This window comes from Rhipicephalus sanguineus, chromosome 6 (genome assembly GCF_013339695.2).
Source record: "Rhipicephalus sanguineus isolate Rsan-2018 chromosome 6, BIME_Rsan_1.4, whole genome shotgun sequence".
In the NCBI taxonomy this organism is placed as follows: Eukaryota; Metazoa; Arthropoda; class Arachnida; order Ixodida; family Ixodidae; genus Rhipicephalus; species Rhipicephalus sanguineus.
The window spans coordinates 170,883,454-170,896,882 of record NC_051181.1 but is presented as its reverse complement, the minus strand read 5'-3'; the positions used below and the strand labels follow the sequence as shown (position 1 = coordinate 170,896,882).

Here is a 13,429-nt window from a genome sequence, read left to right as displayed (position 1 = left end):
ACTGTTGGTAAAAAAAATCACATATGTTGATTACATTTCTGTGGATGACGCTGTCCCCAGCTCCGCGTTTCTATCCGTCGACTAGACCGTGGCCGAGTGCACCAATCTGTGCACCAGTGACGAAATTTAGGAGTTGGTGGAGCCGCTTTCGGGGTATTTTTACTTTTGCGAGGCGTTCGACCGTTTACTACAAGCCACTGTGGTCCGACACTATGCCGATGGTCCTACAGTATCGCTCGGCGACACCGACGCAACCGGCGACAATCTCGCGAAGGTATCCCCATAAGCGATCGCTTGTCATGTGTAGGCGGTGGTGGCACTAGATTTATGAAAAGGATGCGAGACTGCAGGTGCTCGAAAAACTTTTCGTGCTGCTCGGACATGAGTAAAAGCACCAGGCAACGTTACACGTTTTTTTTACATGTAAGCATTGAAATAAAATTCTGTACCACTAAATATTTTGTCGTTTTTCCTGTTTTTCGGCTCTTGCGTTTCCCGTCTCTTACGTTCATTTCCTACAGTCTCTTCAAAAACGTATCAGCGGGGTTTTACTGTATTTTGCACTTAGGGCTCACTCGGACTCAGACTCACGAATATTTTCTTCACCTGCACTCACTTGGGCTACGACTCACTAAAATTTTCCTCAGCCGGACTCAAACTCACAAAATATTACTCACCTGGACTCACGGCCCGATCCGAGTCATGAGTGAGTTAGCCGACCTATGTAAATGAGTACTGGTAATGCTATCTCGAATAAAATTTGCCCACGCTTCTTAATCTTATCTCTTTGTGTTGCTTACAAGCAGCAACACAAGGGCCACCTGGTTTGCAGAAGGAGGACGGCTCAGGAGGTCCTGGACTGACATCCCGTCGCCTTATTTGTAATAAATGTTCTTTCTAGCCCGCAAAGATTACGTTTGTAAAGGCAGGACCCTTCAGATGATATCTTCACCTGTCTCAACGTGCGTGCAACGAGTGCCTCCAGCACGGGGCCTCTGTCTCCATGAAGCAGGTGGACCTCATCCAAAATGAGCAGCTTGACAATCTGGTTGAGCGCAATGTCTCCGGTGGACTTTCGTGTGACCACATCCCACTTCTCAGGCGTTGTCACCAGCATCTAAAGCAATAAACATCAAATGATGCACTTCAAAAGCAGCCAGCTGGTAAAGCAGAGCAACAAGATGTTTGGAAACTTTTCAAACGAGCGCGGGCAGTTGCCTAAAAAACATGTCACTTTAGACCAGGACACTGCTTACAGAAAACACAACAGCAAGGTTTGATTCAATTTCCGCAGCATGTTTGTGCTAATTTCTGTTTGCTTGCACTTAAGTTCTTTTGGAAACTTGCTGGAATGCTTTAAATATGTTGCTTCATGAGGAAGACAGTGCTTTGCAATTAAATGCAGCAAAATTTTCATTACTTGAGTTCATTGTGACCTAATATTAGAGACACAAAAAAGAAAAACGATTTTTAACATATGCAAAACCACTTTTTTGCAATGCCGAAAGCACCACACACTTGCGATGACCTTGCTCAGTAAGTTAGAACATGGTCGAAGAGAAAATAGAAGTGGAGACATTGACTCAAGCTTCCAGCATTGACTCACATAGACATCACAGAATTTGATGGCCCAGCTAGCATGATTCTTTATTAGTAAATCAATTGTTCTCTTTGGAGGGAGCCGATGAATTAACATAACAAGACTCGGGAAAACGAAGCTAATGAGTGAGTATTCATTCTAAAAAAACAGGGCGTGCAAACACGGACACAAGATAAGTTTGCAGATAGATGGCAGATAAGTTTTCGTGCCTTCTTTCTTTTCAGCCGTTGTGCGTCTCTTCAGTTGTTAGTCGGCGTTTGTGGTGTCCTGACTTCTTTGTTGTGTCCGTGTTTGCACGCCCCGTCTTTTTAGAATGAATACTTACCAACTAGCTCAGCTCTCTGTTATTCGAAGCTAATGAGGCTAAAATACAGAAAAAGATTTTAAGGGGGGACGTGGGTCCTAAAATATTTTCTTTCATTTTTGAGTCAATATGAACCAAACTTCACTGTCTTGACCAGTTTTTTATGCTGATTTCAAATCTGTAATTAGTTTTTTAATAGCTGCACTAGTTCAAAAGATCTTGAGGTTCGAAAAAATAATTAGTGCCTGCTTCTTTACGGGGCTTTTAGGCAATTTCGACCTACTAAAACCAATATGTACTAAGTGCATGGGCCGAATGCCCAGATCATGCTGTAGGGGATGATGCTATTTTTATTCACTTGAGAGCACTGTGAAGGTCAGAAAACAGATGAACACTCACTGGTGGTTATTTTTTCTGATTCACTCTCATTAGTATCTTTAATTAAAATTTGTAAAATGGTGCTAGAGTAATGCAAATAGCATCACCCCCCAGATCGTTTCAATACGAGTAAAATGATACCAAATTTGTGATTTTTACTCAGCAACAACATGGAAAAAAACCCCGTAAGGCTGAGTGCGTTGAGCAAAAATATCAAACTGAGAAAAACGCATTTGAAGTTTCAGACAACTGTAACTTTTGTGGAAGTGCAGCCACAGCACTAGTGGTTATATCATTTGATAGGTTTCTTCTTCACGAGAAAAGCCATACCAAATATGTGACCATGACCTGCCAATGTACTGGCAAAATCTTCTTATAAAGCCACATAGTGCACCCAGTACCAGAGTGATAAACTCCACCTTTAGCAATTCATAGGCTTGTACCCATTCCTTGCAAGCTAAAGAAATACAAAATTTGTCTATGAATGTGGCTTTGCAACAGGCAAATAAAATAGACAGAGAGATTAAGTCCAAAAAGCACGTGGGTTATTTATTAAACCAAAAGTCAGTTATTATTGTCCAGCAATAGCACTTGGCTCAACAGCAGGAAAGGGTGTACTCAGGGTCCCCTGCTGGTTTGTTTCATTTTGAAAGTCTGTGCTTGGTGTCACTACTGTAGAAGTGCTCCTTTTGCAACTTCCAATGTCAGTTTTTAACCTTCTCAAGGCCGTGGAGCACAAATCAATTTCCCAAAGTGTAACACGGCGTCTCTGCAATTCCGGTGTTGCTCTGTCAGGTTGTGGTTGAAGCGACTACCGTTGCACCCTTGTCGACAGTATTGGTGGCCCTAATTTAATGCATTTCACTTCAAATGACATTAATTATCTTAGCACCACTATCACCAGCTACCTCCTACGAGAAACGCTTCTCGCGCGAGTCGCACCTATGATAATAAAGCACAGGCTTTGAAAGCAGCCTATACTCTCTGCCTTGAAAAAGGTCACTGCTTGAGCCAAACTCGGAACGAAGCATAAGCCCAAAGAACGTTTTTATCACGGATAAGTCAGCGCGGATAAATTCTGTGCCATTTTCCTTGCCGCCGTTCACCAACATCCAATGGCTTGAACTTCCGCTGCTTCGTTAAGCGCTGCGATGCCAAGCACTCCTCCCGTCGCTGTATTTCCCGCACACTCGGCAGTCCCGCATAGTATGCCATACGAATGCGGTTTCCAATGCCACTGAAGCGTTGCCTAATGATCCGGTGGCTGCAGCTTGACCAAGGGGAACCGGGCGGTTCTCGTAGACTCAACGCTCCGGTAGCGACAACTAGTTTCGGCATCGCGCCCTCGTAGGCTTGGCGCGTCTTCTTTACACGAGAATCTCCCGGTGTGACAGCACAAAATAAGGTAACTGTGTGTCGGCGAACCGCACGAACGCGAGCGTAAGCAGAGGAAGATGACACTTGTAACAACACACGAGCACACGACACCGGCAACACGGCAGCCGTGAGCTCGGAACAAAAATACAAAAACAAAATGGCCGCCTCGGGTTGCGCCAGCTAAAGTCCCTGAAACTTCGTAAAGTAGCGACATACGTGCATAAAAGCGCGCCTCCTCTCTTTTCTCCCTCCTCTGCCCTCTCCGAGGCTGACACCGCATCGGCATTGGCCAACTGCTGTCACGTGGGACAGCGCGCAGCGTTCGTTTGTTTACAGTCACTCGCGACTGTCATCTTTGCTCTCGAAGTGCGGGTTCGCTGGTTCTCAGTGCACGTGTTCTATGGATACGCACTTTCCATTCAGCGTGCGTTGTGCTCTGAGACACCTTGCACACAAGAACGACGTCGCGGTTGGTTGCCGCGGGCTTCTGCTGCTTTTCGGATGCCAAAACAAATAAAGCGAATGGCAAACACCGTCCGGGAAGCGCAATGAGTTGCGAAGGAAGGCTTGGTTACACCGAATCAGAAGAGAGAACTTTCGGCCGACGTTTTCGACGCGACTATGCGAGGTAAGTTGCTATACTCTCACTATATATAGGTACTCGTCGAGGTTCGCGCAAATCGCTGCGTGCTATAACGCCGTAGACACGTCTCAGTTAATTGTGCAGTACGTCGCTATTCCTCACACATTTTATTGCTGCTTCTGCGGGGTCTGTACTCAGTGTTTTTTGTTTTTTTTCAAGAATACATGGTTAGGTTTTCTGCTTGACGTGATGCCTACTGGTTTGAGTTTGCAGTATTGGTTTGTGCGCCTAGCATGGCACGCCGACTGACGATCGAAAATGTGATTGCGAAACTTCAGAGATTCGGCGCAGTTCTTTTGAAGAAACAAAGCTGCAGTGTGAAAGCTCACATTAGGAGTGGTACTCTCTGTTTATTTTTGTTGCGTGTTCGGTTTTTGTTTTTTTTTTCCAGGAGCAAATAGCTTTCTCTGGCTCTCTTACCTAAACAGTTCCGCCGGTGGACTTGCGATAGAAGGTAGGTAGGCAAAGCGTGCGTGCTCAACCGAGTCGCAGGGTTCGTTCATCGTTTAGGAACCTCACGTACACGTGTTATTTAGCGCGAAGGTTTACGTGCCATTTCGTGTGGAGGTTTATATCCGCGAGTGGCTTTCCGCCGCGGTGGAGCAGAGGTTATGGTGCTCGGCTGCTGACCCGAAGGTCGCGATCGACCGCGGCGGTCACATTTCGATGGAGGCGAATAGCTTGAGGCCAGTATGCCGTGCGATGTCAATGCTCGTTAAAGAACATCAGATGGTCACAATTTCCCGAGACCTCCACTACGGCGTCTCTCATAATCGTATAGTGGTATTGGGACGTAAAACCCCAGATGATATTATTATCTACGAGTGGAGCTCTCAATCGTATAGTGGTATTGGGACGTAAAACCTCAGATGATATTATTATCTACGAGTGGAGCTCTCGCGAAGGAAACGTTTACGGTGGCAGCTGGCTAGTTTATTCGTTCGCTTGCTCGTTCATTGAGCAGCGAGCATAGTTAGTATGTCAAGTACGTCTACGAGACGCACTTGCGCACTATGGTTGTTGCGTCTAATCTCTTGACGAATCAACCAACGCTGTCTAAATGTATCGACTGGAAATGATGTACGCCTTCTGGCGCATTCTTCTTTCAATGAAGCTCCGAGCTGCTGCTTGCACTGACAGTAATTTTCTAAATAAATAATAGTCGCCACTCTTTAACTAGCATAATACCGCCAACACCCATTGCCCATGTGTTTCTTGCACTCTAAAACTGTCCGTACCCTTTGTGGAGTCTTCTTGCCCCTCACCAATAACCGTCCTCTGGCTAGTTTGCGCTTCCTTTCTTGAAAACTCGGCACTCGCCACTTTCCTATCAAGGTGCTGTTTAATAACACGCACGCCATTCGTGACCACAAAGTACGGCGCGCCCGGCGATAATGCTAGGAAAGTCATGCGAGAATGATGGTCATTGTTTCGGGAGAGGTGTACGCTTCATAGCACGCAGAGATTTGGTGAAAACGAAAAAAAAACAAGCGATCCAGATGCTGGATATCGTTTTGTGGGAAAGAGATGCCTCAAATACGCCATTTTGTATTGCAGTGTACAGCGCTACGTAATACAGGCACGTATAGCGGCGTTAACTATATTTACCCAACCGATACTTCGGAACGGCTACCTCTAGTGCGTACTGGCCGCCTCAGTGCGTCATTGGTATGCGCGGCGAATTCGCCTCGCGAGGACAACGTGTACAATGTATAGGTTTCACAATTCTTCATGTAGAGTGGGACATTAACGTTCAACATTACACATGTCCTTTACAAACGTGTCCTAACATCTCCTAAACAACATATAATTAAAAAAAAGGATACCAAGTGCTAGACGGCTAGTGCGAATGCTTAAAGCGCGCCGCCTGGCAAGCAAGCCAGGCGGCGCTCAGAGTCTTGAGTTGGCAATCCCAAAAGAGGATCCTGGACAGGCGCCGAGAGCTCCCTTTTTCTTCCCCCAAAGTCGCACCAAATACGAGCCTAGTACACGCAATGTCTTTCCTCCAGAGCAGAGTGTTGATTCGGTCGAGTTTGGCAGAGAACAGTGAATACCTCGGGACCAGATCGACCTTTGAACTGTGCAGCGTAATTTTCGGCATGCAGGTAATAGAGCCGAGCATGTTCTGATTAAAATCTTCCTCGGGCGACATACTTTGGCAAAGTGGTTTTTCTTTATGTAGAAGTTGCAGGTGGAGTGTTATGCCAGGCAGTCCAAACGTGGATGAGGCAAGTGGCCGCAGAATTTCCATGTGCACGACTCACGCGAGTGCTTGCTTTCAGCTGTGGCGAATGAGGCTCAGCATCGGGGTGGTGACAACAGGTAAACTTGTTAGCTGTTGTGGTGTTAGAGATGGGGCTTGCAGGAGTGCTCGGTGTGCTTTTGGGACAAGGTTTTCTCCTTTTTCGCATCTTCGAATTGATAGGCTTGACCATACCACCTTGAGTGACAACTTGAGTGAGAGTGCGAGGGATTATTGGTCAGCTGCCAACTCGTAAAATATCACATATGCTACGCGACGCCAACAGGCAGAGAAAGAGTACACTCGCCGTCATGGCTGCAATCGGTGCTGACTAACACTCCTAGGTTTAAATGCACATATATACCCCATAAAGTGGACGAGAGGATTACCGCCGCCATAGCTCAGCGGTAGAGCATCGGATGCGTTATTCAAAGGTCGCAGGTTCGGTCCCTGCCGACGGCAAGTTATCTTTTCATCCACTTCAATTTCTTCACATTTGTATTATAATTACTACAAATAACACCCCGTATACTTTCCTTGGCATTATTGTCTGTTAGTTTTCATTAATATTGTGTATAACAAGGAAAACCGAGCCCTTAAAAGTCGCCTTCTTTAACTTTGCATTTCGGCACAGCTGGTTCGAGAGACAGGAGTCACAGAGGCCAACGAAAAACCGGCCAGCCTATGCTCCAACTCAGATAGTTGAGCGCTTCACCATCCTGCACAGCTGTATGTGTCGGCGGTTTTGTCAGGTAGCTGAAAACAGCAATGCGGCAGTTTGGGCACGTTGGTATTCCATCTTGAAAAAACTAAGCGCACGGAAAACACGGACAAGAAAAAGACACACAAGACACACAGCGTAGGTGCTACGAACCACGAAAAATGCATGCAATTTTTTTCTATTGATGTAAAGGGTTTGTTTTACTCCCTTCCTCATAATGAGCTGCTACTTTGTGTTGAGAAGGCCATTGATGAGTACTGTGTCATTAGCTTCCAGAACGTGACAGGTCTGTCGTGTGGGCATTTCTTGGAGCTTCTCCAGTGATATACTTGAAATCTACCTTTATTTTGTGGGATGATATCCCGCATTTACAGAAAAAGGGTATTTGCATCGGGTCCTGCATTGCCCCCCACTTAGCAACTTGTTTTTGGGGCACCTTGGTAAGAAGCTAGCTGAAAGATTAGTGGGACCTAAGGTGGTAAAAGTGTTTAGATTTGTGGATGATTTTCTGTTTTTTGTTGATTGTCATGGCGATCTGTTTGAAGCTGAGGTGCAAGCGCTGTTGCCAATTATTCAAGATAGCCTGAAAACCCTGGAAGTGACACACCCGAGTTACCGCAAGATGGAACCATGCGTTTTTTGGACCTATGCTTGTCAAAAAGGGGGATCACTCTTGTTTTGCATTACGAGCCACGTGCAAATAAACCCCTGCTTCCTTACCATTCGGCACATTCTAAATTGGTTAAGAGGGCAATTGCCAACCTCTGCTTCAAGAACGCCTTGAGGAAGTCGTGCCATCACTCGGTTTCTTTGTGCTTTGAACTGCAGAGAAAAAGACTGACTGATGCTGGCTATCTGCAGCGCGTACTCGTATCTGTAGCTGAGCGCATTTTGCGAGACATGAAAAGTGTACATGAACATCCGACTAACTCGTTCATGCGCAGAAGACGCACGAGCAGGGGTGAGACAGCTGAAATTGATTTGGGAGCAGTTTTTGGAGCAGCAAAATTTCGATTTTGGAGCAGAAGAATCCTGATTTGGAGCAGTTAGCAGAGTTTTTTTATGTCACCTCAGGAGCTTGAAAAAGACATTTGTAGCAACTTGCGGGGACACATTTAAATTGGCCTAGGATAGACGTAACACTGAAGCAGCCTTTAGAGGAAGTATCGCCAGGTATGAACTATACTACCTCTTTAAATACTATGTGACCCATCTAGCCTGAGTAAGAAACACATGAAATAATTGAAAAAAAGGTTCTGCAAAATATGTGCACTTCTTAAAAATTTGAAAACACAACAAAAAGAATGTGATTCCACAAGAATTGCAGTTACATAGCAATAGGCCTTTTTAAGATCAGTGATATAATTTAGCAGATTACTGCTTCTGCTTTTATTGCGATAGCAATTATATGAACATTCCGAAAACTTTTTGCCGTCTACATCGCAGTCATGTTTCGTATAAAGTCCAAATCGATAACAACCCCTGCGCATCATATGTTTTACCCTTGGGTAAAAGCGTGAGTGAGGGCGACGAACGTGGCTGAGACAGAGATGAAAAGAGCCGACCAATCCCCGTTGCAAGGAGGGCGCATGCAATAACATAACACCGCACGCCAGGCCTGCCGTTGATTGCTACTCATGCAGAGAGGAAACACGCCGCTCGTCTTGAAGGAGCATGAAGGAATGCGAGGGAGAGTAGGGGGAGGGAGGGTCGCTCGAGCAGCAACTGTGGACTTTGACTTTAAGGGCGCGGTCACGATCGCTGGCGCGCGCGCTATCTCGGCTGGCATCACAGACGGCTCGTATACCCTTCTAAGTGCTGTGATCTCAACGCTTCTCTCCTTTGAGCAGCCGCATTCTCTTACACCAGTGTTCTGTAGTTACGCGAGATCGGATCCATAAGTGTTAGTTAGCTGCCAGCCTTACTTCGTGAGTTAATTGCTTCACTTGCGGTGAAACTGATTCTTTTTTGTACATAGATCTACTTATTTAGCTTTTCAAGCTTCTCCAGAGCTTCCTGTAGGTCAGTGTTTGCAAGGAGGACATCACAATAGGCACCTTCAGCTCTGCCACGCAGTTGGCGTAGCATCAAACCTACTGCATGCTTTCAACAGGCGAGAACAAAGGCGCGCTACTGCCTATCGCTGCCCCCTCCTGCGGGAACGCCTTCAAGAGCGGGGCGCGGGCGCAAAGATACCTCGCCGCGTTGACTATCTCATAAAGCTATCTCGCACTGACTATCACGTACGGTACTGCACGCTTTTATTGGGGAACGACACAACGGCGCTTCGCATCAGTCCGCTGCCGGCTTCGGCGTGAAAAACAGCCGGAGCATCGCGGAGACGCGGCACATGTAGGAAGCTAGTTGTCGCCGCGTTCATGCAACAAGGGTGATGCCTCTCCCGTGCACGGTATGGGTCGTAACGGTACAAACACTCCCACAGCAAACGCGCGCGTAGGTGACCACACGCAGCAGCGTTGACGCGAAAACCATTGTGACTGGAGGAACACGCTACGCACAACGAAGAACCTGAGCACCGTTCCCGCTATGCATGCCACTTGATAGCACCAGAAGACACAGCCTAGCGAAAGCAGCAGCACACCCGGGGCATGGCAGAACACTTTTGGGGCGCCATGCATATTTACAACAACCCAGAGGAAGTTATGGCAGCGTCATGGGAGCCCTCATGGGAGCCCTCATTAGAAAGACGCATAGAAACACGGTTGGGCGCGTCTACGTGTTTTGCGAACGTCTCATTTTCTTGGTATCCCAGGCGCTGCTATAGATGCAACTTAGAAAATCATGTTGTCAACTCAGCCTTTTTTCCCAACGAAGCTGACGTGGGCATCGAAATTCTGGCTTTCGAGGCTGTTTTCGAGCAGTCCGGCGCAGGAAAATGGAATTGTATCAAAAATGCGCAATATGCGCAGCTGTCTCTCCCCTGCACGAGTGTGTTGCCGTACATACACACTGTCTCCTATAACTTGAAAAAATCGCCCAGCGAGCCAACATGCGGGTTGTTTTTTCAGCCCTGATAAATTTGAAAAAGCTCTGCAAGATGACAGCTCCAGGAGCACAGCGAAAACGCGTATGTGAAAAGAAGCACAAAAACAAGTTTGTAGAATGTGCTGAAAGCGTTGTTTATTGCCTACCGTTGTTGTGTGGCCGCAATGCGTCAACGACCGCTTACGTGAGCACTCATACAATGTCTAGAACGTGGCTGATGGCTTTTTAGTGATACATTGCAAGAAGTGTGGCTGTGTACCTTTGTTTGACACATGTAGAATTGTTAACAAAGATTAAAATCAGCTGACAAGAGAGATAATCGAGGAAGAGGAGATTGAAAAGATGGGCGAAAAATGCGTAAGCATGCCGTCAATTGCACTAACAAAAAAAGTCTAAACTATATGAGTATGACAACGTCAAATTAAAAGTGTCATCTGGGGGGGGGTCTGATTGTGTGCTATAAGTAGCAATGGATCACAAGAATAAATTTCGTTGGAAGTGAGCGCCTACGTGTGTGCATATGTGTGCGTCTTTTTGTTGTCCGTCTTTTCCATGCGCTCTTAGTTGAACACGCCTATGGAACCAAAACGACTCATAGAGCTTGCCTGACAGGTGGTCAGTGAAACAGGAGGCAACCACTTGGCATGAGGCAAGCAATGGGGCAACGAGTGAGATGGAGCGGGCGGGCACCTGGGCCCATGCAGTACAACAGCTAACGTGTTTGCATGTCTTCAGACGCTTGTGTCTGTCATGAAACTGCCGTATAATCCTTGTGGCGGCTCAGCCATGTCAGCCAAGTTGCGAGGTGTGCGAAGTCAAATGATGTCAGTGGGAGCAAGTGGATGCCGAAAATTTTCAGCAGCTCGCTGGTCACGAGGAACATTGTGCTGTTGCCCTGCCATGGTAAGGCTGTTGTGCTGTTGCCCTGGGGGCATTACCCATTCACTTCTGACAGCGTATCGCGTGAGCAGTGCCGCGGGAGGAGGACGGGCATGTAAGTGCTCCTTGGCTCAGACGAAGTACACCCCCTTTATTGGATACGAACGCATGTACACAAACTAGTCACAGGTGGTGCTACATACTGGCAGCAGCACAACACGCAGGCTAAATTTGGCAATCTCTACAGTATCGACCTACATTCAAGTCGACATACAAACAAGTAAATACGGTACATCATAAGCAAGTCTGTAGCAATCGGTACAGTGTTTCAATCTATTTAAATATCAAATCCTTTTCGTCCTATATGAAATACTGTTCCCCTCTCCACCCCAAACTGTGCATGATAGGTGGTGCCACCACACCTTGCCACGACTTTACTGAGCCATGAGAGAGAGAGAGAGAGCACTCCTGAAATACTTTGAATCCATGAAAATGCTATGCTAGGTCTACAGTTGTATTTCAATCATCTGCTCCACAATTCCTTTGCATCTTACCCCTGTTGAAATGCATTCGTTGCGACAGAGCATCATACTATCCCAGCATGCCTATAGTTGTGCATCACATTAGAAGGCAGCCGAATTTCCACCTCAATGGCAGCTGCACACGAGTATGTGCTCTAGAGCGTGCGGCAGTGTGGTCTCGTGTCCTCACCTCCCGAACGAATGGGTGGCATCACTTCACTGCCACCCCTCACCAGTTTAACACAATGTCCCATAATTAGAAAGAACATCGCAAAACCACAGGACACACAGGAAGGGAATGCACACAGTGTCTGTGTGTCCTGTGGTTTTGCGCTGTTTTTTTATAATCATGTACAACCAACAAGCCCAGCTCTCCGCACTTTTGGATGTCCCATAAGCCCAGTTTTGGCAGGATTTAGGCCTTGCTCGTGCTCACCCAACAAAAGCGTGGCTACGAGACAGGTTTTGAGGACAGGACGTTGGAGATTGCATATGCGTTTTCGCCTCTCAGGCCAGGAGCAGCCCCTTGTTCGGCAGCAGTCACCGGCCAGCGGTTACATGGTCTGCCTTCCGCGGTCTTGAAGGCAGTGCCTCGTGATTGCACACTGTCTAGTTCTCTGGGATGCACAATCGCAAGTGTACTGGCCGATCAGCCCTTCAAACTGGGTTCTTTGGTTCATCTATAGGTGTGCCAATTGCGGCCACACATTGGCATACTTTGATATGCAATATTTGATTTGTGTACTGTGAGGTTGCATGCGCAACCCAGTGTCTTCAACGTAGTGCCTCGGCTCGTGATATGTTTACGCACGCAGAGGCGAGAGGGGTTGTGTTGGAGGGGGCATTTTGCCACCCTGCTGCAGCCAAGATGCCCCTCGTTCCCTCCTTCCTCTCTCACACTGAGAACGCGTGTCGCTTTTTCAGCGGCCTCTGGGTCCTTCTGCATTGGGACGTAGGACCGGCTACATCTCAACCAGGGCATGAGCCTCGCCGCTGCCATCAACCCCTGCAGCAACCCGACTATAACTACTGCCCCGGACCAGAGTGCAAAAGTTATGTGAGGTGAGCTAAGCAGTTATCACTCCATTGATGTGTGCTTGCTGTGCGTTAAATGCTGTTTTCCCCATTAGTGTGGAAGAGAGCACTGCACGGGCTGGATTTCTCGGCCTGGGCTCGGCCCGGGCCTGCTTTATGAAGCCCGAGCCCAGCCCGGGCCCGTGGTCCCAAGCTCGGCCCGGGCGTACACGACGGCACCCAGCCCAACCCGGTTCGGGCCCGTGGTTGCAAGCCTGGGCCCGGCCTGGGCCCACGTGTTCATACTAAACTTACCCAGGGTGCGCTTGTTCATGACCAGGCCCGGCTCGGGCCCGCTAGAGGATAAGCTGTTGATGACGATTATTAATGATGCCTGGCGCTTTGTAGCGGGCGATCGGATGGAAAATTTGGTGTGCACATGCATCAAAATGTTGCTTTGCCCGCGGTGGTAGCTCAGCGGTTAAGCTGCTTTGTAGCTTGCGCTCTGAAGCTGCTTTGTGCTTGTAGCTTGCACGTTCTTTGCTGTAAGCGTTTCCTATAGCTCAAGGAAGCATGATGCACGCACCAAGATTCATGTATTCTCGCTAAATAATTTAATATCGCCTTTTGATGTGGACAACTTTCGGTTTCGGGGCGCCGAGGTTGGGCAGTGACGTAGAAGTGTAGGAGGCGTGGTCACGTGACCACACAAGGCTGTGACGCACTTAGCCAGGAAGCGATCGA

The 13,429-nt window shown here is 47.5% G+C and overlaps 1 protein-coding gene across 1 annotated transcript in view; it reads right to left on the bottom strand.

Moving 5' to 3' along the window:
• The window catches only part of LOC119397040 (activating signal cointegrator 1 complex subunit 3), a 623,467-nt gene that overhangs the window by 512,936 nt on the left and 97,102 nt on the right, over positions 1 to 13,429 (bottom strand). The window contains exon 11 of the mRNA XM_037664465.2: positions 953 to 1,117. Within this exon, the coding sequence (XP_037520393.1) occupies positions 953 to 1,117 (165 nt within the window). The remainder of the gene's footprint in view (positions 1 to 952; positions 1,118 to 13,429) is intronic.